This window comes from Stylophora pistillata, chromosome 10, assembly GCF_964205215.1.
Source record: "Stylophora pistillata chromosome 10, jaStyPist1.2, whole genome shotgun sequence".
Taxonomy (NCBI): Eukaryota; Metazoa; Cnidaria; class Anthozoa; order Scleractinia; family Pocilloporidae; genus Stylophora; species Stylophora pistillata.
In genome coordinates, this window is record NC_142528.1 from 28,338,474 (window position 1) to 28,365,656 (window position 27,183).

Consider the following 27,183-nt stretch of genomic DNA (forward strand, 5'->3'; position numbering starts at 1 on the left):
ACAAGATTTCATTAAAAATGTGTCGCTGAACCTATTTGTTTTCCACCTTGGTGTTTCAAAACGCCTGCATCGTCTTAGATGGTAAGACGACTTATGGGCTGACTGAGGGTAAAAGATTTCTTAACCGCGTATCAAGGAAAGTGGCTGAGATTTGATAACAATAGGCTTTGTTAGACAGGCGAAAAATGACTCTATATGGCCATTTTTGAACAATGGCGCAACAGCTTCAGAACACACGAGGGATTTGTCGAAGCTTCCGATTAGCATACGAGCGGGAAATTTAAACTCTCGGAAAGACTAGACTTTAGTTTAGAACTATGACGACTTTAGTTTATAACTATGACGACTTTAGTTTAGAACTATGATGACTTTAGTTTAGAACTATGACAGTTTCTGGAGAAAGATTTACACGGGGAGAGCTGGTCTGAATGAGACACATAACGTAGTTTTAATTCTCGATGTGTGCATTGCCACATTAGCGGTCAATTTTTTCCTGGAGTAGACCATTGAGAGTTGACTCGACGAGACAAATTTACGCTACCCACTTCCCCGAAGCGGCTAAATAAGCGTTTAATTTTCCCTTGGGGTACTCCGGTGACAATTTATTTGTCGTGTGCAAATATGCCCTATCTACTCTTCCAAAATAGCTAAATTGTGATACTAAAAATTTTTTCCGATTAGTCACGAACTTTTTCGCGTCGCAAAGAACAAAAGGACTATTGTTTACTACTTAATGTGTGAAGTTGAGCCGGAACAATAGACCTTTTCTTGATAGGCGGTTACTCTTATCATTTAAAACAGAATTAAAGGTCGGAGTACTTTCGACACTCACTTGAAATTTGCTTTATTACATGCGACTGCATGTATTTCTTAATGCAATAACCAACAAATGTTTGGTTAGGAGATTGTGTCAGACCAAGCGCTTTGTCGGAAGGTTTCCTCCAGTTCCATCGTGGGTTGTTCGCACTTCCTTTTCTAAGTTTAAAACTAATCCTTGTCTCACTCAGCGGATTTAGCTGGTGGCTTTTAAATTGCGCTCTAAAGGTCTTTATCTGGCGATGAAGTCAAGTGAGAACGTATTAATATCATCAAATGGAGTAAGATGGTTAACGATGGTAAAGCACTTTTGTCGACTTTGATTGGTGCTTAAGTTATTACGATTCCTCGCGCAGATCAAAGCCCACAGAGAGGTCCAGCGGCAAATCATTCGAAAAATATATCAGCCATATCAACATGGTGGTCTCAAAATTTTAACTAACTTCATGTTCTCCTGAACGCCTTTGCCTTGACTAAAATCATTAGTCCATATAGACGTGACCAACATTATTTTTTTGGCGGCTTTTAGGCAGATGTGAAGTAAAAGAAATTCCTGTCTCGATAATTGTTTGAAATACGTAGTAATTTTGGGAAACTTCCGTTGGAGATGAGACTACATTTACATACTGAAATTGCCTCCATGTGATCAGCTGTTGCGGTGCGACCTAATATGGATAAAAATGGATAAATAGTAATTTTACGAAAATTCCCTCAGATGTGAGACTGCATTTACCTACCGAAATTGTCCACCATGTGATAAGCGGTTTCGATTCGACCTCCTATGGATAAAAAGAGGAATCATTAATGAAAATCATGACAAATCTTCTGACAATCACATAAATTGAGCATGGTTAGCAGTACACTGATAGAGGTGTTTGGTCACATCGTTATCAGTTTTCAGTACTCGAGGCATGACCGAGTATTACAATCCAGAAGATACTGAATTCACGGCAGAATCTTTTGGCTACGATCCTCTTCAAAGTACAGGTCTCGAGTGGAATTATCATCCTGTTGATGAGTTTATTTATCAGGAGTACAGTGATAGGGGCGACACAGCTGGCTGTTCTTACCCAATATCAAGAACTCTATGTGTGAGAGTTATAGACGCGTGTTCACCGAAGGACATCGAAGAAATATCCCATGATCAGCAAGATGAAGATGAGAATATGGCTTGGAAGCGATTCCGATCATCCGGTTTCCTCACAATTTTTAAATCCATGTACATTGGAGCTTTAATTTAACTTCTAGCTGCCACCAAGTCATAGGCTCTCTTTTCGTGTTGTTCACTTATCTCTTGTACAAAACTGTATTAAGCTGTCAGTTCTGGCCCAGGGAACTAATTCCAGTACAACTACAATGGATGAGATGCATTTGTAAAATCGCATCTTGCGCTTTTTTTTTATATATGGTTCCCTGTTAATATGTTATTCCTATTTTGCCCTTATCAATTAATGGGGTTAAAAAAAAAGCTCTTTCTGGCTTTTTTCTTTGGGTATTGCTTGGATGCTCTTTGTCTTGTTGGTCTACAAGCCATAAATGCATCTGGGTTTCAAAAATTTCCTTCCGTTCTTTTGTTTCTTTTCACTATTTGTTTACAAGTATATCTTATAACCACCCATTTCTCGGTCGGCCATTCGAGGAGACAACGAGCCAGATTATTCTTACAATTGATTCTTCCTAGCTGTTTGTGTTACATTCTTGCTTTTATAGCGGTTTTTTCCATCTACCCTGCATACAACAAACACAACAAGAAAAGTAAATTATTAATCGCTATCTTTGCTCCGCTTGTTGGAGTTGTGCTCAAAATCATTTGCAGAATTTCTGTTCAGCGACTGATAAACATTTCTCATCCGGGATATTTAGTCGTCTTCACGGCGCCGGTGTATTTCGGCTCGCCGGTGATGTTTCGAGTTTTACCGAAGCGGATCTAAACTATTTACAATCCATGATGGTTCTTGGAATAATTCATGGCGTTGCAGAAGTCATGGAACGAAGCATAATGGTCGCAATTGATCACTACTGTCACGTCATGTTGAGAAGAAAATCAGCTCCTTGGGGAAGTTTTCGCACTCCTCGCCGTGAGAAACTAATGGCTAATATCGCTATCATGAGCATGTTGTATGAATCCATTGGTGTCATGTCTTTTTATGGTGTATTGTACTTATATAAGGTAGTTTACCTACCAGGTGAATCTTTTCTAACGTTGGTTCAATCGTTTGCCATCCAAACGTCAATTTTAATGGTGATTGAGTGGTTTTTCACCAGCGTATCTTTTGCAATTGAAACTCGCTATCAAAACATGGCCGTTATGGCTGTTTGGCAAAGAAGATGGAAAAGACATCTGCTTGTGACAATTGACAATGCAGTTCCCTTAGCACTGTGGTCAAGTTCATACCTGGTAGAAATTATACACAAGCGCTTTGAAAACAAAGACACTCTTTGCAAAATGCCGTTTCCTTAATAATCAAAAATAGTTGGATATTTTCTTAATATCCCTCAATCTTGGTTTGGTTAATTATTTCTGTCAGATCATCACAGATGTTGAAGATACTTACGAGAGCCAAATCATATAATCAAATATTGTTCAGACCGAACTGGCTATGTAAATTTCAAGGTGCCTTTTATGCATTTAGCCAATTAAGTTAGCTGAACACTGTTGAAACGAAAAGCACTGTTTCCATCGCGGTGTAAATTTTATTTCGCATGAATTGTATTTTTCATGTATGTGTTTTATCCATGGCAATCGAAGGGTATAACTCCGTGGTGCGAATCTCGGTTAACATAAAATATTAGTTAGCGCTTTTTAGGAGGGTAAACTATCAATATGGGAAATGATCAAGTTTGTAGTCTTGCTTAGGTAAAATATGGAATTTAACAGATGATACAATTCAAAACATATCTTACTCAAGGCTGTATTATTCTATTATAGAGTTATCCCGTGATATATATCGAAATGAATAGAATAGCCACGACATGTGGGTTCATGAGATAGTATAAAATAACGTGGCCACAGTCGAAGTTCTTCATCAAAAGTATTGAGTAGAATTAAGCTGTTTTTGTGAGAGTGAAATGTGATCGTCCGGGTGAGTGTAGTTCTGAGAAGGACTGTTCTCGGTGGAGGTGACTGACGTTTGACAACCTGTGCGGAAGTCATCATCAGAGTCAACAGTCCTCAGAAATACGCTCACCCGGACGATCACGCTACACTTTCACGTGTTACCCCCATGCTCAAACCATTTACTGTAAAGCTTTTTTTGTCCTTTTGCTTTTCCTCTCGTGATAAAATTTCAGAAAGATTCCCTCAAGATATCATTAAATGAGGTATCAAAGTCGGCAGTGATTATGGGAATTTTTCTTGGTGCCTTCGTTATCTCGATTCCAGGAGCAGTTCAAGGCCCAAAGCTCAAGTGAAAAACATGCAGAAACAAAATAGCCATGTTTTCATTGTGATACAAACAGTAGTCACAACGTGCTCAGCTGTTTCGATATCCGACACGGTACTGAAGTGCGCTGCATCCTATCGATGGATAGAGCGATCTTTACGAAAAGCCATCCTAGGTGGGTTGCCATAAGACTAAAATATAAGTTACGTAAATATCTACACTGTGAAGCATGAATGGCAGTACACTGATAGAGGTGTTTGGCCACATCGTTGTCAGTTTTACGCGAGGCGTGGTAGAGCATTACAATCCAAAAGAACCTGAATTCGCGGCAGAGTCATTGAGGTACAATCGTTTAGGTAGCACAGGTCTGGAATGGAATTATCTCCCAGTTGACGAGCTTATTTATCAGGAGTACAGCGACGGAGAAGTCAGAACTTTGGATTATCAGGCTGGTGTTGGTGGATATGGAAAGGTTATAATTACAGACGCCTGCTCACTTGAGGAAAACGATGAAATACAAACTGAACAGCAGGAAGAAGATAGAGCAATGGCTTGGAAGCGACTCAGACCATCCGCTCTCCGCACAGTTTGTAAATCAATGGTCATGGGAGCTTTAATTTCCTTACTAGCATCGTCTGTCGTAGGCTCACTTTATATGACATTAGCTTATCTCGTTTACAAAACTCAATTAAACTGTCTGTTTAATTCCAAAGATACGATTCCAGGAAAAATACAATGGATAAACTCAATATCTGCTATCATATCTTGCTTCTTTCTCAACATGTGGTTCTCTGTTAACATTGTTTTTCTTTTACGGCCGTATCAATTAGTGGGGTTGAAAGGAAGACTTTTTCTGGTTTCGTTCCTTTTTTATTGTTTGGATGCATTGTATCGCGTGACTCTACAAGCCTTGGAAAGAGTTCTTCTGAATAATGCATTTTCGTTTCAAAAGATTCCACTACGCGTTTTGTTTGTTGCCAATGTATTTTGTCAGCTGTATCTCGTAAGCGCTCATTTCTTGGCTAAACACACAAGACGAAAACGAGCCACTTTGTTCCTACAACTTATTCTCCCTACATGTGTCAGCTACATTATTTCTATTATTTCATTTAACGCAATTTATCCAGCTTATGGAAGGCAAAACAAGCAAGGCAAACTACTCATCGCAATCTTCTCCCCTCTCATTGGAGTTTTACTGAAGGTGATCTCCAGGATTTCAGTCCAACGGTCGTGGGACATTACCCTTCCTGGATTTTCGTATGTCCTGCTAGCACCAGTGTATTTCGGCTGTGCAATTGTGTTCCGAGTTTTACAAGCTGATTTGAACAGTTTAGAATCTATGGTATTCCTTGGAATAATTCATGGCTTTGCAGAAGTCGTGGAACGAAGCGTTATGGTTTTCATCGATCATTTTTGTCACGTGATTTTGAAAAGAGAATTGGCTCCCTTTGGATGTTTTCGCACCCCTCGCCGTGAGAGACTAATGGCTGATATCGCCATCATGAGCATGTTGTACGAATCAACTGCCATAGTGTCTGCGAACAGCGTGTTGTACTTGTATCAATTTATGTACGTTTCGGAACAACCCTTTGTAAAGTTACTTCAGTCATTTGCCATCCAAACGTCAATTTTACTGGTGATTGAGTGGTTTTTCAACAGCATATCACTTGCGATTGTGACTCACTATCAGAACATGGCTGTCATGGCTGTATGGAGAAAAAGATGGAAGAGACACACACTCGTAGCAATTATTAATGCGGTGTTTGCTTCATTATGGTCGAGTGGATACTTCGCAGAAGTTTTGCATGTTCGCTTCGGTGATAATGGTCAACCTTGCAAGATGCCTTTTTCTTAAGTAGTATGAGGAAATCAGGAGTTACAGTGTTCGTTAGCTGGGTTCCTGGATCGTCTTAAATTTATCGATGGTCATTTGCATAAGTAATATCTTTAGCAAGGGTTTTCATGGGTTGAATGGAAGTCGCCAATTTTTAGAAATCCCTCAGTCAATTAATAGTTAGTTATTGGCATTATGGTCAAGTTTACTTAACTCTTTCCTTCCAAGATCTCATTAGTAGTTCTCCTTACTTGCTGCGATAGAATTCTTATGATGTTACCTCATGGATCAACTGATAATTCCCTTATTGAAGTTTCTCCTTTATTCCCATCACTTTGCAGCTCGATACTATATTGATATTGCGAGGAGAAAGTCTGTGTTGGTCATCCATGAGAGTTCACTGATGACCTTCGCATCTTCTGTTAGTATTCGAGATTGTAGATCATGCAGTGTCTTTGAATTTTCTTCACAAGGGATGGTTTCTCTTATACTGCAGGGGTGATGAAAAGTGAACCCGCCCGTTCAGTTTTCGTCAAAGTCATCCGTTGTACTTGGTGTGGCTCATTAATCCATTACGCGATTTCCTCAGATGTAGAATTTTCACGTCGCGTAAAAGACGACGAAAGCCTAGTCAAATAATCACAAAGCTAATAGAAATGATCAAAAATTATTCTAAAATATAAATCTGGTGTTCCCTTCTTTTCGTATAGTCAACAAAATAAACTGAACTCAGAAGCGAGATTGTATGAACCAAAAGTATGTTTGTTAGATTTGCCTAAATGTTTTTATTTATGAATGGTATTTTCGCCAAAGGATTTTTTGTCCAAGGCAGATATAAGGTATAATCTCCGTTAACGCGTAATATTAAGGACCTTAAGCAAACCACGAAGGCGACGGCAACGAGGACGTGGAAAACTAAAAGTTCTAATTGGGAGAACAATGGCTCAGCACGTGCGTTTTAAAACTTTCTATATATTCTTAGCCGTCCATTGCGATCTCTCTTACATTGTGTGCTGAGACTGAAACTTTTCACCTCAAGCAAATCTCCGTCGCACGGTCCAAACAATCATAGTGAGCAACTGAGCTACTTGCATATATGTCCGTGTTAAAACACACGAAAGGTTTCTAAAGTACATTTCACTCTGATTGGGCAGAAAAACACAAAGATTTTCTGGCACCAATCAGATGGCAGAACGACTGCGACCGTTTGGAACTAGTCTTGTAAGACAATGTCCTCAGGGGCTCTTCATACCCTAACTTAAAATCGACTCAGCCCCTGGGTCTTCGAGGATGTGATGATTGGTGCGAATAGTAAATATGAATTTTCTTTTCCTGTCAGACTCCGACCACTCACTAAGCGCTTTTATAAATCGGACCTAAATATCAAACTAGTTTTCACTTCTTTTAAAATTAAAAACATATTCAGTGTTAAAGATCGTACTCCTGATGCTCTAAAAACCATGGTAGTTTATCAATTTTCTTGTGCGGGATGTAATCCCCGTTCTATTGGTGAAATTAGTCGCCACTGCTCTACTAGGAAAAAGGAGCACACGGAAAGCGATAAAAACTTGCATATTTTTAAGAATTTCAACATATCTTCTTCTTGTAAGAACAAATACTCCCTTTCTTCCTTTAGTATTCTGGATTCTGCTAACAACTCAATTGATTTAAAACTCAAAGAAGCTTTTTATATAAATAAGATAAAACCTGAACTTAACGATTACAGCATTAGAACACTTTTCTAGCGTTTTAGTTCACAACTTTGATGTTTGGTGTCACATGGTAATTAGTACCCGCTTTTGTATTACATCATACTGTAAAGATTTTATCCATCTACTTGTCTGTTATATAATTACTCACGTTCTGTTACTCATTGATTGAAGATGGCATAAGAAGGCCGAAATATGTCTCTCAAAAAAGTTGTGTATTTCTTACAATATTTGAGTTTTAATTGTCACATCTCACAGATGTGTGTTAAGGTTAATAAACAATTTGGTGTTCTCAGGCGCGTAGCATCCTATACGCATATACGCACGTGCGTACTTCAAGTGACCAGACACTCTTAGCCAACAATATCTCTTCGACTTATCGTAAGGCAAATGCCGATGCGCTCAACTTTATCAACGAAGAAGCTAAAAAAATAGCCACTGATCTCAACATCGAAGATAGAACAGAACGCTTCTCAACTAAACAAGCATTCATTACATTAAAACATCACAAGGAAAACTTCCCTAACAAACCCACATGCCGATTGATCAACCCCGCGAAGAATGACCTCGGGAAAGCAAGCAAGCGCATCCTCGATAATATAAACAACTGCATCCGTCAGCAAACTTCCTTGAACCAGTGGAAAAACTCTATGAACGTCATTAAATGGTTCGACAGCATCCCCGACAAACACAAGCACTCGTTCACTGTCTTCGATATCGACAACTTTTACCCCTCGATCACGGAAACCCTCCTCCTGGATGCCATCAACTACGCCAAAACCTTCACCACGATCACCGATCAAGACATCAACATCATCATGCACTGCCGTAAATTCCTCCTCTTCAACCACCACACCGCCTGGAAAAAGGTAAACAAATGACAACATGTTCGACGTCACAATGGGGAGCTACGATGGTGCCGAAATATGCGAACTCGTAGGCCTTTTCATCCTCGACACCCTCAGCAAAAAAAACAGGTAACACCAACATCGACCTCTACAGAGACGACGGCCTGGCCTTACTGAAGAACGCATCAGGCCCGGAGGCGGACCGCTTTAGGAAAACAACAACGGCCCATTTCAAACAATACGGCCTTTCAATCTCCATAAACACTAACTTAAAATCAGTCAACTTCCTCGACGTCTCACTAAACCTAACGAAAGGAACATACTGCCCTTACAGAAAACCCAACAACGATCCCCTCTACGTCCATGCTAAATCCAACCATCCCCATTCCATCATCAAGCACCTTCCACAGTCTATTAACCGGCGTATCTGTGACCTCTCCTGCAATGAAGATGTATTCAACAAAGCCAAGCCCACATACGAAGACGCCCTGAAATCAAGCGGATATAACACCCATCTCTCCTACTTCAAATCAGCCACACCTTCACCCCCTAGTTCCCATGATCGCTCACAAAAAGAAGAAGACAGATAATCTGGTTCAATCCCCCGGCTTCAGCAAAAACGTCCAAACTAACGTAAGTAAAACTTTCCTTACACTTGTTCAGAAGCACTTCCCCACCTCTCACAAATACCACAAAATCTTTAACAAAAACACCACCAAAGTCAGCTACAGTTGTATGGACAACATGGATTCTATTATAAGGAGACACAATAAGAAAATCCTAAACCCTCCTTCAACCAGCCAAGACCGCAAGTGCAACTGCAGAGTAAAACAAGCCTGTCCCTAACAGAACAACTGCCTCGCTTCCTCCTTAATTTACAAGGCTAAAGTCACCACAAATAAAGACCAAACGGGCAAAAACTACACCGGCCTGACAGAAAATTCTTTTTAAACAAAGATACACGCAGCATTCCCTCTCATTCCGAAAGAAAGCCTACGCTAAACCGTCTGACGATCGCAACGCAAGCTGCGTGAAACTCAGAGTACTGATGAAACGATCTTCCTGTCATTAATTTATAACCGCTATATAGATACATATATATATTTAGTAAATAAACCCCTTCGGGCGGCTGGTATGTCGGCTGATAATGTCCGCGGCTGAGAGATTGTCTGAGAAATGAATATTTGGCCGAGAAGCGAAGCTTCGAAGACAAATATGAAATTTTCAGGACAATCTCTCAGTCAAGGACATTATCAGCCGACATACCAGCAAGCCAGAACGGGGTTTATTCATTTTACAACCCTCCCATTAATTTTCACATCGCAATTAAACTGCGCGTAAACACAGTAAAAAAGCCAGTGGTGATCTGATGGCGAATGCGCGTGATTGACGCAAGTAAGCAAAAGAAAAACGAGTTTGGTTTCCTTGCATGTAAATAGGAGAACGGAAAAGTTCAAATTCTTGCGTTGACTATGTTTCTTTTTCATGGAAAAAAAAGGAGGACAAATATCGAAGCGGACGGGGGTTATTGCGTGATAACTGTCCTGTGATTTTGCACCACATGACATAAAGTAACTAATAAAATCACACCAAAATTAATGGGTGGGTTCTAATAATATATATATATAACTAACTGCAGACAGTACTGTTTCGGCCTTCTGGGCCTCATCAGTGCAGTTTTTTTTTTGTTTTTCAGGCGCCCCCGGCCACGGACCCATTAGTGCAATGGTCAGTGCTGCAACGGCCGGACGACATATATACTTAACGGAACCGGAGTGCAATGGTTCCGCCGAGTAACGCCTGAAGGAGGGTACACCAGTACGCCAAAATCGCCCAGGAATCGAACCTGGCCCCCCGGAAGCGCTCCCCGCCTAACGGGGCACCTGAACAGTCGGGGTGTGCAAGGACTGCTGTTGGGTAACGAGTCCCATAATGCAGAGAACTACATGCTATGAGACCCTAACCCGCCTCATCAGTGCAGTGCTAATGCTAGGATGGGGGAGAACCGAGACGGTCACCCCAAACGACCCAACCTTTGTGGTATCGTCTAAGCCATGCCAGAGTGCTCAAACTAGAGTAAACCAGCGAGCATGCGCAATTGCAACGGCAATGACTCATCCTAGATAGAGTGCTCAATTTGGACATGAAAGCAAAGCTTTGTATGCCAAAGAGCTATATCTAACTGCAGACAGTACTGTTTCGGCCTTCTGGGCCTCATCAGTGCAGTGCTAATGCTAGGATGGGGGAGAACCGAGACGGTCACCCCAAACGACCCAAGGAAACACAGAAGGAAACACACATGATTCCCTGCAACTCTGAGTTTCGTGCGTTATATATATAACTGCAGACAGGGCGTACACTGTTTCGACCTATGTGGGTCTCATCAGTGCAGTGCAGACACTAGGCCAAGCTCTGGAATAAACCATTGCCTGGGCGCTACATGTATATTTATATTTATTATTATCTTTTTTTTATCCCTGTCTAAAAAAACTGTGAATAGTTGTTAGTTGTATATTCACCTTCGTCACGGTTGGTTTCTTATTTCCAAGCTCAACTACCCGACCCAGCGAGTCATTCAGTAAATGTTGAGTTTACAATTTGGAGGTCGAAACCGGAACGTCCAGAATATGTAATTAGTTTTGAGCCGGGAAAGAATTGGCGATGAGATTGTCGGCATTATATGATAGATAGAGTTCGTTGGCGAGCCACTGGAATCCATATTCCTTGGAGGAAATACCCTCTCAGACGAGCTCATCGAGTCCGTCTTCTTTGTCTATTCCACTACTGGACTATGACTTTATTTTTTGCAATAGGTCATGTAGTTAACTCCCCTTAAGTGCTCAAGTTTTAGTGAGACATTTCACTGACAGTTTTTGATCTCAAAAGTCAGAAAAAACGGAGATGACCTAACAAGATTAGAACGCGTTTTATCATATCATATTTCTTCTTTTCTTCTTTCAACACGAAACATCATTTCATTTATTTTTTTTTTTAGCCCGGCGTTCCTACTGTTCGCAAGTTGCATGAGTTATAATGATCATGTCTAGCAGACGTACGGGTGTTTCCTTTTCTTTTGACGCTTTGTCATGCGAATAAAAATCATGCATTCACTTGGTTTTTATTTTTGTAAAATAACTAGCACAGGTTATTCTGTAATCAGTTTGTGATGAACATTTCGATGAAATGCTGCTAAATCTCAACGAATGAAATTAAATCGACTTCAATTTCGACAGAGGTACAATATTACTGAAAAAAGTCCGCAATTAGAACTCAGTGTTAAAACCTTGAACGTTACAGGCCTCTTGGGCGGCATAATGTAAACGATAAATAATTGTCTTCAAAGCTGTGTCTGATAGGTTGGGTATCGTGCAGGTGCTCACTTCACTCACATGAGACATTTAATGTAAAAAGTTTATTTAGGATAAGTCAGTGGGTGTTGTAGTATACGCATCCTGATACAATCTTAAAATGTGTGCAGTGAAACTAGGGATTCTACAAAAAGAACCTGTATTACGCCAGACACGCAAAAACCACTCTTTAGATGTGGCCAAAAAATAATTGGAAACGTATTCCTCATTTAATGCCGCAACACAATATCGCGAGGAAAGTATTGACTAACCTGCCTTTTTATTAATCGCAAAGAAAAAAAAATGATGGCAATGATATTTTGCAGGGAGTTGGAAAGTAAAAATTACATCAAATGCCAAAAAAAGTGGTCAAATATAAGACTGACCGACCAAGAATTATTTCATTTTCCGCAAAACGCTTAAATAATCCAAAACTTCTATGAGGCCACGCGAAACTCTTCAACGTGCCATTAGAATATTAATTTCTGACTATTTCGTTCCCATGTCACTCAAACGTCCGATATTATGTTTTTCAATTGAGTGTCGAAAAACCAAAACCATAATAATCACAAGTACCAATCAGGGGAAGGTTAACGTCACCATTGACCAGTGAGCACTCAAATTAAATACAGGTAACCTGCTTGAAGCGCGGGAAAACGCGCGTAACCAAGTGCGGGAAGACGCGCGTGACCAAGCGCGCGAAACGCGAGTGTTGGGATTGGTTTTAGTTTAGCATTTGTTTGGTTGTAGTGGTGGCGCCAGTTTTCTTGACCAATCACAGAGAGAAATAAAAACAATCAAAGCGATCCATGAAGACTTTCGATACTCAATTGAAAACTGCCCCAATTGGCGCTAGTATTTATAGCTAATAGCTAGGCTAAAAAACTACCATATTAATAACATTCGGCGCTCTGTTAAACCTGCTTTTTACTGGTCGGTAAATGCGACCAAAACGTGATTAAGAAATCTATGCATACTTCTTACCAAAGAATAAAAACTTAACAGATTCTCCAAGACAACCAAATGCAAACACGTTCCGAATTTTATGAAAATACCGTAGCTGGTCGGGGTAAAGAAACTTTATTTACCTCCCACGTTCAGGTAAACGGAATTTTACAAGACTGATCAGCTTCATTAAGTCGCCCGTGTAAAATTTCTATCAGGAATGTGTTTGTCCACAACGCTAAAGGCACAGCATTTACTACCCCTACCAAAACGTGTCTCTTCCATCTTTTTCGCCAAACAGCCATGACAGCAATGTTCTGATAGTGAGTCTCGATTGCGAGAGATACGCTGGTGAAAAACCATTCAATCACCAGCTGAACTGAGGTACGAATGGCAAACTCCTGCAGAAGCTTTAGAAGTGAACTATGTTTTAAGTAAATGAGCTGATACAAGTACAAACCACCGTTAACAGATACTATACCAGCTGATTCGTATAACATGCTTATGATAGCGACATCAGCCGTCAGTCTCTCACGACGCGGGGTTCGAAAACTTCCCCAAGGAGCTGATTTTCTTTTCCAAATAACATGAAATATGTGGTCAATGACAACCATGGTGCTACGTTCTATGACTTCTGCAAAGCCATGGACTATCCCAAGAATGGCGATGGACTGCAAACTGTCTAAATCTGCTTGTAAGACTCGAAACATGATCGCTGAGCCGAAATACCAAGGTACCAAGAGGACGTATGAATATCCCGGATGAGTTATGTTCCATAACCGCTGAACGCAGATTCGGGAGATCGCTTTGAAGATAACTCCACTAAGGGGCGAAAAGAGCGCAATTAATAATCTTCTCGTTTCATTTTCCTTGTTATACACGGGGTAAAGAAACGAAGTTATGAGGATGCCAAGAAGGAAAGTAACCAAGCTTGGCAACAATATTTTTAAAAGTATATTTAAGCACCGTCGTTTTGATAGTATCCTGAAATGGTTTGTAAGAAAATAAACTTGCCAACATGCACTGAGCAAAAATAGAGAGTTAAGTGGCAGCCTCTGCAATGTTGATATCTTGGAATGAGATATTCCATAGGCTTGGAGGACTACACGATAAACTGCATCCAAAGAAAGCATAAGAAAGGCAACGAGGATCAATTTTCTCTTGATCCCTTTTAACTGGTATGGTCGGAAAAGGAAAAGTGTATTTAAAAAGAACCACATGTAAAGGAAAATGCATGCTATCACTTGAGACAATGTTCGAATCCATTGTATTTTCAGTAGAATGGAATCGTTTGAGTTAAATTGGCAGTTGAGTTCAGTTTGATAAGAGATGTAGGAGATCAGCATATAAAGTGAACCTATGGTGGTAGCAGCCAGCGGTGAAATCAAAGCTCCAATGTACATTGACTTACAAACTGTGCGGAGAGCGGATGGTCTGAGTCTTTTCCAATCCATTGCTCTATCTTCATTTTGTTGCTCGTCTGGTATTTCCTGGTGCTCATCTGGTAAGAAGGCATCTAAAACTCTCACGTTAACACTGCCAGCTACGAAATACTCCGGGCCTGTGACTCCTTTGTCGTCATGTTCTTGATAAATTAATTCATCAACTGGAAAGTAATTCCATTCCAGACCTGTGCTCTGTAGAGGATCGTAGCCAAAAGCCTCTATAGTGAATTCAGGTGATTCTGGGTTGTAATTCTCTGTCACGTTTCGTGTAAAACTGAACACGATGTGACCTAGTATTTCTATAATGCGCATTGTTTTCTTGGTGAAGTTATACGGACATAGTTCTCTGAGATCGTTGTTACTGCTTTCGCAACCGTTCAGTGTGTTGTATGCCTAACCAAATTTTTTCCTCAACTGTTTTCCTAATTTCGAAAATGAGGTATAGTTTGTGATTCTCCTGTGTTTGGGGCTCTGTAATCTTTGGTAGTACCCGAGATTTCAGTATGTTCCGATTCTTAATCGTCACCGCTCAATCACGCTTTCAGTCGCAAATGGAAGTGAAATAAACTTGGTGACTGCAGATTTTTATCTTGCAGTTGATTTGCATAAGCAGGACCGAGCTTTGCCTTGAACGGGTTCGAAACAAAATAAAACACGATTTGGTACCGAAAGTATCGCCAGCGTAGCGTAAAAGTAGGCTAAATATTCAAGCTCGTGATCTTCTCAGAAATCCTTTGATCAGCACCACGCATATTTTGAACATCTCTGGTATGTGTTCGAGAAGCTTACCAACTGCAGCCATTCTCCATTAAATTAGACAGCTTGTCTAGGAAATTAGACATGATTAAAGTTTATCTGTGGGACCCAATCGATCGCAAAGCTGAAAGATTCGAGATTGTGACGGAAAAAATGAAAGTAAGTCACAAATCGATTTCGGACACACGTGAAACTGTAAATATTGCAAAAAGGTTTGCTTCTGGAACGGAAACAAAGGGCATTTTTGAAAAATTTGAGCTCGGGTATGCGCATGGCCGAGTAAAAGATATGGCCCCCCAGGTTTCAAAACGCTCCGCTGCCTCTCACTTTACTTCCATTTATGTTCATCCACAGACCTCATTGAAGACAGTCATAGGGCTCATCGATTGCGTCTCCTTTAATAATAATAATAATAAACAGTTGAACGTGGAGAAACACTTAGCTAGTGGCTAGTTTATAGGTTTTCCACCAAACAACTGAAACAAATAATTCAAATTAAAAATAACATTATTAAGAATCCCAACTGGCCGAAGGCAAACCAGTTGGCTATATACAAGCATGGCCGAGGATTCGAAACTCGGCCAAGTCACTATCGGAACACAAGTTTTTTTTTTTGGAATAGGTCATGCTGTTTACCTCCCACACGTACCCAAGTTTTAGTTATACATTTTACCGACGTGTTTTGATCTTACAATATAGAAGAATTGGAGATAACATAAACACACCATAACAACCAATTTCACGTTGTGTTTTCTCATTTTTTCTATTATTTTTTTTTGTCTTTATTTTAGCTCGAAACCGCAGTTAATTTTTACTTATTTATTTTTTTAATTTTATTTTGTTCCTGTTGATCTAGAAGTCACTTATATCATGTCCAGCAGACAAACAGACGCTTTCTATTTCTTTCCATTCTTTGTCATGCTAATCAAAAACCATTCCTTTGTTTTTAGTTCTGTTAACTTGTATGCGCGCAGTTCATTCTGAAGTCAGTTTGTGATGAACATTTCGATGAAAGGCTGTTTAATCTTAACGAATAAGGGTAACTCCAATCTTATCATAGGTCTAAATATTAAAAAGCTCGCAACTAGGATTTTGGGTTAAGGCTTCTAAGGCAGTACAATGTGAACAATGGAGTAAAAAAGGACCAGAAAGCTGCGTCTGACTGGTTGGGTATAGAGCAATTTGCAATGTAGTGTCGGGAGTAATATGGGATTGCTCTAGTTCACCTTTACTTTTCTCTGTGATTGGTCCAGAAACCTCGTGCCATCTTCTTAACCAATCAGATGCAAGACTAAAGGCAATTGCGTCAAATTTCTCAAATTTCTGAAAATAACGGAAGTGGCCGGAGTAAGGAAACTTTATTTACCTACCGTGTTCAGTTGAACGGCATTTTACGAGGCTGATCAGCTTCATTAAGTCGCCCATGTACAATTTCTATCAGATAATTGCTTGTCCACAAAGCTAAAGGCACAGCATTTACTACCCCTACCAAAACGTGTCTCTTCCATCTTTTTCGCCAAACAGCCATGACAGCAATGTTCTGATAGTGAGTCTCGATTGCGAGAGATACGCTGGTGAAAAACCATTCAATCACCAGCTGAACTGAGGTACGAATGGCAAACTCCTGCAGAAGCTTTAGAAGTGAACTATGTTTTAAGTAAATGAGCTGATACAAGTACAAACCACCGTTAACAGATACTATACCAGCTGATTCATATAACATGCTTATGATAGCGACATCAGCCATCAGTCTCTCACGACGCGGGGTTCGAAAACTTCCCCAAGGAGCTGATTTTCTTTTCCAAATAACATGAAATATGTGGTCAATGACAACCATGGTGCTACGTTCTATGACTTCTGCAAAGCCATGGACTATCCCAAGAATGGCGATGGACTGCAAACTGTCTAAATCTGCTTGTAAGACTCGAAAAGTGATCGCTGAGCCGAAATACCAAGGTACCAACAGGACGTATGAATATCCCGGATGAGTTATGTTCCATAACCGCTGAACGCAGATTCGGGAGATCGCTTTGAAGATAACTCCACTAAGGGGCGAAAAGAGCGCAATTAATAATTTTCCCGTTTCATTTTCCTTGTTATACACGGGGTAAAGAAATGAAGTTATGAGGATGCCAAGAAGGAAAGTAACCAAGCTTGGCAACAATATTTTTAAAAGTATATTTAGGCGCCGTCGTTTTGATAGTATCCTGAAATGGTTTGTAAGAAAATAAACTTGCCAACATGCACTGAGCAAAAATAGAGAGTTAAGTGGCAGCCTCTGCAATGTTGATATCTTGGAATGAGATATTCCATAGGCTTGGAGGACTACACGATAAACTGCATCCAAAGAAAGCATAAGAAAGGCAACGAGGATCAATTTTCTCTTGATCCCTTTTAACTGGTATGGTCGGAAAAGGAAAAGTGTATTTAAAAAGAACCACATGTAAAGGAAAATGCATGCTATCACTTGAGACAATGTTCGAATCCATTGTATTTTCAGTGGAATGGAATCGTTTGAGTTAAATTGGCAGTTGAGTTCAGTTTGATAAGAGATGTAGGAGATCAACATATAAAGTGAACCTATGATGGTAGCAGCCAGCGGTGAAATCAAAGCTCCAATGTACATTGACTTACAAACTGTGCGGAGAGCGGATGGTCTGAATCTCTTCCAAGCCATTGCTCTTTCTTCATTTTGCTGTTTGTCTTGTATTTCTTGGTGCTCATCTGGTAAGCAGGCGTCTAAAACTCTCACATTAACACTGCAGGCTGCGAAATAATTCGGGCTCGTGACCTCCTTGTCGTCATGTTCTTGATAAATTAGTTCATCGACTGGAAGGTAATTCCATTCCAGACCTGTGCTCTGTAGAGGATCGTAGCCAAAAGACTCTGCAGTGAATTCAGGTTCTTCCGGGTTATAATTCTCTGTCACGTTTCGTGTAAAACTAAAAACGGTACGACCAAACACCTCTATCAATGTACTTCCCATTTGATACCATCAGTGGTAGGTAGATTTACAATATAAACATCCTTTTTCTCGGCAGGCTGTCAGCTTTATACATATTCCCAGCTTCAGAAACCAATAAACCCTTCTTTCACTTTTTTCGCCAGCAGCACTACTGTTATGGCTCATCCGGTAAATCTAAAAGGGTATAATATATTGACATTCTGTGAACTTGAACTGTAAAGACTGAAGCGCAGAGCTCCTCAGTAAGAATCATGGTGATTAAGTGGCAGGATTTGCGCATGAATTGATGAGCGTTTAGATCTTTCTTATATGTCATGATTGTTTTTGAGTTTATATTTCATCGCATTTGTGCCAACTCCCCTTGCTGCCTTATTTCCTCTTTTTTCTAATGTTGAATTTTCCTTTCTTTATATGGTGTAGTGCTTTTTCCGCTTCAGGCGTATTGGTGATTGCTGATTTGTCGCGAGTGGCTTTCGTACCACAGAAACTATTATGAGAAAAGAACGCGAGTTCTTCGAAAAACCCCTAAAGGACAGCATTGACTCAAAATAGCTCAAGCTTAGTAAGAAAGGGTTTTGCAGTCGATAATGTTGCGTCCTCCAAGAATTTGAATAAGTCATCGTGCTCTATTTGAAAAGTTTTTTTTCCTTTGTTTTTTTTTTTTTTTTTGGGTTTGTTCACTCGTCGAAAATCGAGAAGGGTGCCTGATATATTCTTGCAATGCTGCTTTAAAAGCGTTTGCTTCGCTGGACCCACAAGTTTTTTATTCCTGACATCAAGCCGTTGCTTTGCAGTTCCTCGTGGACATAAGATAGTTTGGATTTTATGGGTTCCCTTGATTTGTTAAAATTAAAAAAAAAATTCCGACTGCCGGTCAATTTCTTATTTGAAGACCGTGACCGGAAGTCCACCTCACGCAATCATCCATGGCTCCGTATTCTAAGCCCAACGTAAATCGAGCTTAAGACATAATTTATGAATCACTTCGAGATCACATGGCAGTTCCTCGTCGACAAATAATAGTTTGGGTTGTAGAGGCTGTCTCGATTTGTTAAATTGTTAGAAAATGTTTTGACTGCCGGTCATTTAGCCCTAAAGCGTATTTTTAAATTCGGTATCACTTCTCTCCATCCGCTGTTCAGGCACTTTGTCCTCTGGGTTCACCTGTGGGTTTTTTTTATCCCAGCCATAGTTGATATATACTTGCATCCTTTGGAGTCATGATCACAAACAGGAAGAACCCCCTTTTAAATTCAGTGTTGCAGTTGTACAGCGACTTGCAAACTTGTGTTTAGATCCATTTTTCAAGCTTAGGACGCTTCAATGTTTACGTCTTAAACTTCAGCCACCCTATCGCCTCCGCTTTGTTTAAAAAACTAGACCTTTCCCTAATTTTAAGCCGCAAATATAATTTCCATCATGATTGAGCTGCACAGTCCTACTTTACTCGACATATTCACTTACGTGACTCAAAGTGGTACGTTTACCCAAAATGCAACGCATGACGCTAACAATTTCATTATCGTGACAAATGTTTTTCTTGTAAAGGTCAAAGTCTTTCAGCGCAAACCTATGGTGAATTTTACTGTCATATCCTTTCAGCATGGGTACAAGCACACTAATAGAGGTGTTCGGTCACATCGTAGTCAGTTTTACGCGAGGCGTAATAGCGTTTAATTTTACAACCCGGATGAACCAGAATTCACGACAGAGTCCTTAGGCTACAATCCATTAGAAAGCACAGGTCGAGGATGGAATTATTATCCTTTGGATGAATTCATTTATCAAGAATACAGTGATAAAGAACACACGACTGACGCTCAGTCTCATACGCCGTCAAGGAGTCTTGCTGTAAGAGTTATAGACGCTTGCTCAACCGAAGAAAAGGAAGAAACACGAGGCGAACAGCGAGGACACGATAGAGCAATGGCTTGGAAGAGTTTCAGGCCTTCAATTTGTTACACAATTTGGAAGTCACTGTTTACTGGAACTTTGATTTCCTTATTAACTGCAACAGTCATCGGCTCTCTGTTCGTGTTCTTCACTTATCTCTCATACGAAACTGTACTCGACTGCCCGTTTCACTCCGTTGAGTCAATTCCGTTACAAATACAATGGATGAAATGTATGTCCGGTATCGTATCTTCTGCCTTTGTTTACATTTGGTTCCTTGTGAGTATGTTACTCTTATTTCGCCCTTACCAGTTAATAGGGGTTAAAATAAAACTGGCGCTTGCTGCTCTCTCAGTATACTGCTTGGATGCTTTTTATCGTATTGGTCTGCAAGCCTTCGAAGTGTTACAATCCAAAGCGTTCACGTCACTGAAACTTCCACTCAATATTTTGTTTCTTGTCAGTATATGTTTGCAAGTATATCTTGTAACGACTCACTTCTCGGTCAGCCTTTCAAGGAGAAAACGAGCTTCTTTATTCTTGCAATTGATTCTTCCAAACTGTTTGAGTGACGCTGTTACTTTCATTACAATTTACACCATTTACCCAGCATACAATAAACAAACAAACGAAGGTAAACTGCTGATTGCCATCCTCGCTCCTCTAGTTGGATTTGTACTCAAAGTGATTTGCAGGATTTCTGTTCAGCGGCTAAGGAACATTACCCATCCGGGATATTCATACGTATTACTGGCGCCGCTGTACTTTGGCTCAGCTATTATGTTTCGAGTTTTACAAGCAAATTTAGACAGTTTGCGATCCATGGCTATTCTTGGAATAGTTCACGGAATTTCGGAGGTCTTAGAACGAATCTTTATGGTCATTATCGATCATTACGGCCATGTTATTTGGAAAAGAACGTCAGCTCCTTGGGGAAGTTTTCGTACTCCTCGCCGTGAGAGACTAATGGCTGATACTGCAATTATGAGCAAGTTGTATGAATCAATTGGTGTGGTGTCTGTCAATGGCGTGTTATACCTTTATAAAGCTATTTTCCTACAAAATGAGCCTCTTATAAAATTGCTTCAATCGTTTGCCGTCCAAAGTTCAATTTTATTGGTGATTGAGTGGTTTTTCACCAGCATGTCTCTAGCGGTCGTGACTCACTATCAGAACATGGCCGTCATGGCTGTTTGGCGAAAAACATGGAGGAGACACACAATTGTGGCAGTTGTCTGCGCGGTTCCCTTTGCACTATGGTCAAGTGGCTATCTCTTAGAGATTCTGCATGGGCGCTTCAAAGACACTAACCATCCTTGTAGGATGCCGTTTACATAAGAGTACGTAAGATTTCAGCAATCCTCACTGATGACCTCCGTATCTTCTGTCAGTTTACGAGCTTAATGGATCATAGAGTATCTTTCCATTTTCTTCACAAGCGAAAAGTACACCTGTCTGTCAAGTTTCCATCATAATCATCCCCTGAGAAATTCCGTGTTGATCACTCACGAGAGTAAGAGGGTTAAGAGTTCGTAAGATTCAGCAATCTTTACTGGCGACCTTCGATCTTCAGTTAGTGTCCAAGATTATAGATCATGCAGTGTCTTTGAATTTTCTTTCTTATACAGAAGTGGTGATGGAAAGCACGCCCGTCTGTAAAGTTTCCGTCATAACCATCCCCTCTACCTGGTGTAGTTCATGAATTCATTCAGAGATTTCTACAGCTGTAGAATGTTTGCGACACTTGGAAAGTGACGAAACCTTATCATATAGATCAAATATGATAAAAAATTATTTTAAAATAGAAATCTGTTGTTCCCTGTGGCTCTTTGGCACAGAAGATGGAAAAGACCTCTACTTGTGGCAATTGTCAATGCAGTTCCCTTAGCATTATGCACAAGCGCTTCGAACACACAGACACTCTTTGCAAAATACCGTTTACTTAACAATTAAAAATGGTTGGGAGATCTCCGCTAATTTTGGTGGACTTTGTGTTTTGTGATAGTCTCCGACTCAATTTATCCGAGATTGATTTTGCATTTGCATCACGTGTGATCATTTATCTCAGACAACAATAGTGCTCAAAAGTGCACCTATCTTTTGGATATTCTGTAAAATATCCCTCAATCTAGGTTTGGTTATTTATTTTGAGATGCTTACGAGAGCCAAATCATATAATCAAACACTCCTTGTTCAAACCGAAATTGCTATGTAAATTTCAAGGTGCCTTTCATGTTGTGCATATACCCAATCAAGTTAGCTGAAGACTGTTGAAATCGAAAGCACTGTTTTCACTACGGTGTGCATCTTATTTCGCATAAATTGTATTTTTTGTATGTATGTGTTTTATCCATGGCAATCGAGAGGTATAATTCGATGGTGCGAATCTCGGTTAACATAAAATATTAGTGAGCGCTTTTTTGGAGCGTAAACTATCAGAATGGGAAATGATCAAGTTTGTGGTCTTGCTTAGGTAAAATATGAAATGAATTTAACAGATGATACAATTCGAAACATATCTTACTCAAGGCTGTATTATTTTATTTTATTATAGAGTTATCCCCTGATATATATCGAAATGAGTAGAATAGCCACGACATGTGGGTTCATGAGATAGCGTAAGATAACGCAGCGAAAGCCGAAGTTCTTCATCAGAACTACTAAGTAGAATAAGTAAAAGTGAAGTGTGATCGTCCCGGCGAGTGTAATCCTGATATATCCAAATCATTTCGTTACTCCCACCGACGCAGCCCCAAACAGTTTCTTTCGAAACTATCAGCCTTTAGTCCTGAGAAGGACTGTTGTCGGTCGAGGTGACTGACGTTTGGACAACCTGTGCGGAAGTCATCATCAGAGTAAACAGTCCTCAGAAATACGCTCACCCGGACGATCACGCTACACTTTCACATGTTACCCTCAGGCTCAAACCATTTTCTGTAAAGCTGTTTTTGTCCTTTTACTTTTCCTCTCTTGATAAAATTTCAGAAAGATTCCCTCAAGATATCATTAAATGAAGTATCAAAGTCGGCAGTGATTATAGGAATTTTTCTTGGTACCTTCGTTATCTCGTACCTTCGCCTCCCGGTTAGCTCAATGGAGAGAGCGCTGGACTGTTGTGCGGGAGGTCGAGGGCTCGAGCCCCGGCCGGATCAACACTCAAGGTCTTAAAATAATTGAGAAGAATTTGCTACCTTTCTATAACATCAAGAAATGGTTAGATATTCTAGTCTTCTCGGATAGGGACGAATAAATGGAGGTCCCGTCTCCTGCAGGGTTGGGGTAGGAGACGTTAATTTCCCACACACGAGATTACTGTGTGATGGATGTCCTACCCTGGGGTGGGATGGCTGGGAAGGTGAGATCGATAGACTGAAGCGGCTGCCAGAGGCGCCTGATATGCTGACGTCTGTTCTCAACCTTACACTACACCCGTAATTCAGCCTCTAGGCTGCAAGTGGTCAGATATAAACTATATTCATATATATATTCATTCCATGCGCAGTTCAAGGCCCAAAGCTCAAGCGAAAAACACGCAGAAACAAAATCAGCCATGTTCAGTTCATTGTAAAACAAACACTAGTCACAATGTGCTCAGCTGTTTCGATATCCGACGCAGTACTGAAGTGCAATGCATCCTATCGATCAGTAGAGCGATCGATACAAAAAGCCATCCTAGGTGGGTTGCCATAAGACTAAAATATAAGTTACGTAAATATCTACACTGGGAAGCATGGGCAGTACTCTGATAGAGGTGTTTGGCCACATCGTTGTCAGTTTTACGCGAGGCGTGGTAGAGCATTACAATCCAAAAGAACCTGAATTCACGGCAGAGTCTTTGAGCTACAGTCGTTTAGGTAGCACAGTTGTAGAATGGAATTATCTCCCAGTTGACGAGCTTATTTATCAGGAGTACAGCGACAGAGAAGCCAGAACTTTGGATTATCAGACTGGTATAAATCAAAATGTAAGGGTCATAGATGGCTGCTCACTTGAGGAAAACGATAAAATACAAACTGAACAGCAGGAATAAGATAGAGCAATGGCTCGGAAGCGACTCACACCATCCGCTCTCCGCACGGTTTGTAAATCAATGTACATTGGAGCTTTAATTTCCTTACTAACATCGTCCGTCGTGGGCTCACTCTATATATTATTAACTTATATCACTTACAAAACTGAACTAAATTGTCTGTTCAATTCCAAAGGTACGATTCCAGTAAAAGTACAATGGGTAAATTCAATATCTGCCATCACATCTTGCTTCTTTCTCGACAAGTGGTTCTCCGTTAACTTCGTTTTTCTCTTTCGGCCGTATCAATTAATGGGGTTGAAAGGAAAACTTTTTCTGGTTTCTTTCCTCTTTTATTGTCTGGATGCATTGTATCGCGTGACTCTACATGCCTTGGACAGGGCTTCATTGAATGAAGGAGTTTCGTTACGGAAGACCCCGCCGCGCCTATCTCTTGCGATCGTGACTCACTATCAGAACATGGCTGTCATGGCTGTATGGGGAAAAAGATGGAAGAGACATACACTCGTAGCAATTATTAATGCGGTGTTTGCTTCATTATGGTCGAGTGGATACTGCGCAGAAGTTTTGCATGTTCGCTTCGGTGATAATGGTCAACCTTGCAAGACGTCTTTTTCTTAAGTAGTATGAGGAAATCAGGAGTTGCAGTGTTCGCTAGCTGGGTTCCTGGATCGTCTTAAATTTCTCGATGGCCATTCAGATAAGTAATATCTTCAACACCGGTTTTCATGGGTTTAATGGAAGTCGCCAATTTTTTAGAAATCCCTCAGTCAATTAATAGTTAGTTATTGGCATTATGGCCAAGTTTACTTAACTCTTTCCTTCCAAGATCTCATCAGTAATTCTCCTTAGTTGCTGCGATACAATTCTGATGATGTTACCTCAGAGAGTTTGCTATTGGATAAACTGATAATCCCCTTATTGTTGTTTCTCCTTTATTTCTATCACTTTCCAGCTCGATACTACATTGATATTGCGAAGAGAAAGTCTGTGTTTGTCACTCATGAGAGTTTGGGGGATAAGAGTTTGTAAGATTCAGGAATCTTCACTGGTGACCTTCGCATCTTCTGTTAGTGTCCGAGATTATAGATCAGGCAGTGTCTGAATTTTTTTCACAAGGGATAGTTTCTCTTATACTGCAGTGGTGATGAAAAGTGAACCTGCCCGTTTAGTTTCCGTCAAAATCATCCGATGTACTTGGTGAGACTCATTGATTCATTACGTGATTTTCTCAGTTGTAGAGTGTTTACGACGCCTAAAAAGCGATGAAAGTCACGTCAAATAATCACAAAGTTAATTGATATGATCAAAAGTTATTTTAAAATATAAATCTGGTGTTCCATTGTTTTCGTATAGTCAACAAAATAAAATAAACTCCGAATCCAGATTGTATGAACCAAAAGTATGTTTGTTAGGTTTTCCAAAATTGTTTTATTTATGAATGGTATTTTCGCCAAACGTTTTTTTAGTCCAAAGCAGATTTAAGGTACAATCTACGTTAAAACGCAATATTAGGGACCTTAAGCAAAGCACGAAGGCGACGGCAACGAGGACGTGGAAAAACAAAGGTTCTAATTGGCAGAACAATAGCTCAGCACGTGCGTTTCAAAACTTTGTATATATCTGAGCCGTCCTTTGCAAAACAACAATGTGAAATCACCAAACTTTGCATCGTCTGCGAACCGAAACTGCCACGGCAAATCATTTTAATTTCCACTTTGAACTCAACGCTGCTTTTATAGGTTCTGTTGCGGTTGATGTGTGGCTCCGTATGAGACGGTAAACACATGCAGTTATTTTCGAAATTCTAATTGAAAGTAAAAAATATTTTTTTTAACCTTTTTCCCTTAGTGTTGCCGTCCTGGCTGCTTATGGTCCGTAATTTCAAAGCCTTAACTGAGAACAAAATGACAAATAACTTCGAACGGTGTTAATTTTTGTAACATGTTGTGCATTTGGGTGTCTACTTTTAATATGTATGGTCCTATCACCTGATAAAGTGTGCTTTTCGGATGAGTGTCGTAAAAGCAAAATACATGTAATGACAACAGCCGAGCATAAGAAAGGAAAATACATTTAAGAGCCAAGGAGAATGGACTTTGTTACGAGGATCGAATTATTTTTACTGAATCTGTCACGCAATCCCAGACTTTTCTAGAATTATCTATAATCTGTAATATTCCAGAAACTTCTTTCGTGACTCAGCAGTTTCCAAAAATAGTACAACTTGTAATACGCTATAAATAGTAATAGAACATTCTAGATAACTAAAGTAAACGTATAAAAGCTGGCTTGTGAGAAGTACAAAAGAGATTTGCCCGAGGGCTTACCCTCGTGGCTTGCTGACAGAACTTTTGGAAGCTATGATATGACGAGGCTATGACCTTTTGACCTTGCGATATCCGGAGAGAAGAAAGAGAAGAAAGAGACGATAGCCGAGAAGGGAAGGAGATAAAGAATTTAGAGTTCACTATGAAGTCCTCCGGAAGAATTTGTGTACACGGAAAGAAAGCCATGAATCAAGAAAGCCAAGCGCTATGGTCTTCAGTCGGTGGATGTTGGAATTGGAAGTTGATCAAGACGAAGAACACTTCTACGGCATGAAGGATTGTAAGCCTGCTTTATGAACTGCTTAACTTAATCCTTAACCTAACTAAATTAGACAATGTAAAACTAATTAAATAATAGTTAAAATGGGTAACTGCTTGTTGTTACATTTTTGTTGCGTGCCATATATCGTACTCGGGAGTCTACTTTCATATATGCTTTGTTAGCGGACATTTGTTGGTCATTCGTGCACGTAACAACTTGAAACCGATGAAATTGCGTAAAGTGCGGGAAAATGCGAGCGACCAATTCGTGATGCTTTCAGTGTTGCCTTTGATTGGTTAAAAGAGTTGTGCGAGTTCTCTGGGCCAATCAAAGAGCGAAATAAAACAAACACAAAACAATTAGTAAAGAGTTTATTTAAAGGGTTTATTTCACAAATAAATATATGGCAGCCCTCCAAGGGGCTGAATTGCGTATTTACAAAAAGTGTAACAGAATATCTAGTAGTATGACTAATGTAAGAATAATAATAAGCCTAAAAGTGAAATTGAATACTGTAAAATGAGGAAACTTATTATTAAAATTAATAAAACTATATTTATATAATATCATGCTCAATACAAGATTTCATTAAAAATGTGTCCCTGAACCTATTTGTTTTC

General features: G+C 40.0%; 4 protein-coding genes and 2 pseudogenes across 5 annotated transcripts; 4 read left to right on the plus strand and 2 right to left on the minus strand.

Annotated features, from left to right (window-relative positions):
- On the minus strand, positions 1–19,740 carry LOC148722529 (uncharacterized). The gene is made up of 3 exons (XM_088736894.1): positions 16,454–19,740; positions 1,554–1,595; positions 1–1,052 (listed from the first exon to the last, which is right to left on the minus strand). The coding sequence occupies exon 1, from the start codon at positions 18,067–18,069 to the stop codon at positions 16,459–16,461; it is 1,611 nt and encodes a 536-aa protein (XP_088593020.1). The 5' UTR covers positions 18,070–19,740; the 3' UTR covers positions 1–1,052; positions 1,554–1,595; positions 16,454–16,458.
- Positions 1,555–4,112, plus strand: LOC148722530 (uncharacterized; annotated as a pseudogene).
- LOC148722531 (uncharacterized) lies at positions 4,165–8,037 on the plus strand. Its single transcript, XM_088736890.1, has one exon. It carries the CDS (start codon positions 4,429–4,431, stop codon positions 6,052–6,054), a length of 1,626 nt encoding a protein of 541 aa, XP_088593016.1. The 5' UTR covers positions 4,165–4,428; the 3' UTR covers positions 6,055–8,037.
- LOC148722532 (uncharacterized) lies at positions 11,860–16,451 on the minus strand. 2 transcript variants are annotated; one of them, XM_088736897.1, is made up of 2 exons: positions 14,294–16,451; positions 13,452–13,704 (listed from the first exon to the last, which is right to left on the minus strand). In XM_088736897.1, the coding sequence occupies exons 1-2, from the start codon at positions 14,637–14,639 to the stop codon at positions 13,649–13,651; spliced, it is 402 nt and encodes a 133-aa protein (XP_088593023.1). In that variant the 5' UTR covers positions 14,640–16,451; the 3' UTR covers positions 13,452–13,648. The 2 variants fall into 2 exon arrangements, with proteins under 2 accessions (XP_088593022.1, XP_088593023.1); XM_088736896.1 differs by having other exon boundaries at positions 11,860–16,451.
- On the plus strand, positions 19,652–26,672 carry LOC111319442 (uncharacterized). Its single transcript, XM_022922217.2, is given in 2 exon segments — positions 19,652–19,720; positions 19,723–26,672. Coding segments are annotated over 2 exon segments (1,626 nt in total). The 3' UTR covers positions 21,280–26,672.
- The window catches only part of LOC148722533 (uncharacterized), a 7,611-nt pseudogene continuing 4,099 nt past the window's right edge, over positions 23,672–27,183 (plus strand).

What these genes read in the sequence shown, in the direction of transcription:
- LOC148722531 (XM_088736890.1), top strand. Translation starts at nt 4,429, where the DNA reads ATGAATGGCAGTACACTGATAGAGGTGTTTGGCCACATCGTTGTCAGT.
- LOC148722532 (XM_088736896.1), bottom strand. Translation starts at nt 14,639, where the DNA reads ATGCGCATTATAGAAATACTAGGTCACATCGTGTTCAGTTTTACACGA.
- LOC148722529 (XM_088736894.1), bottom strand. Translation starts at nt 18,069, where the DNA reads ATGGGAAGTACATTGATAGAGGTGTTTGGTCGTACCGTTTTTAGTTTT.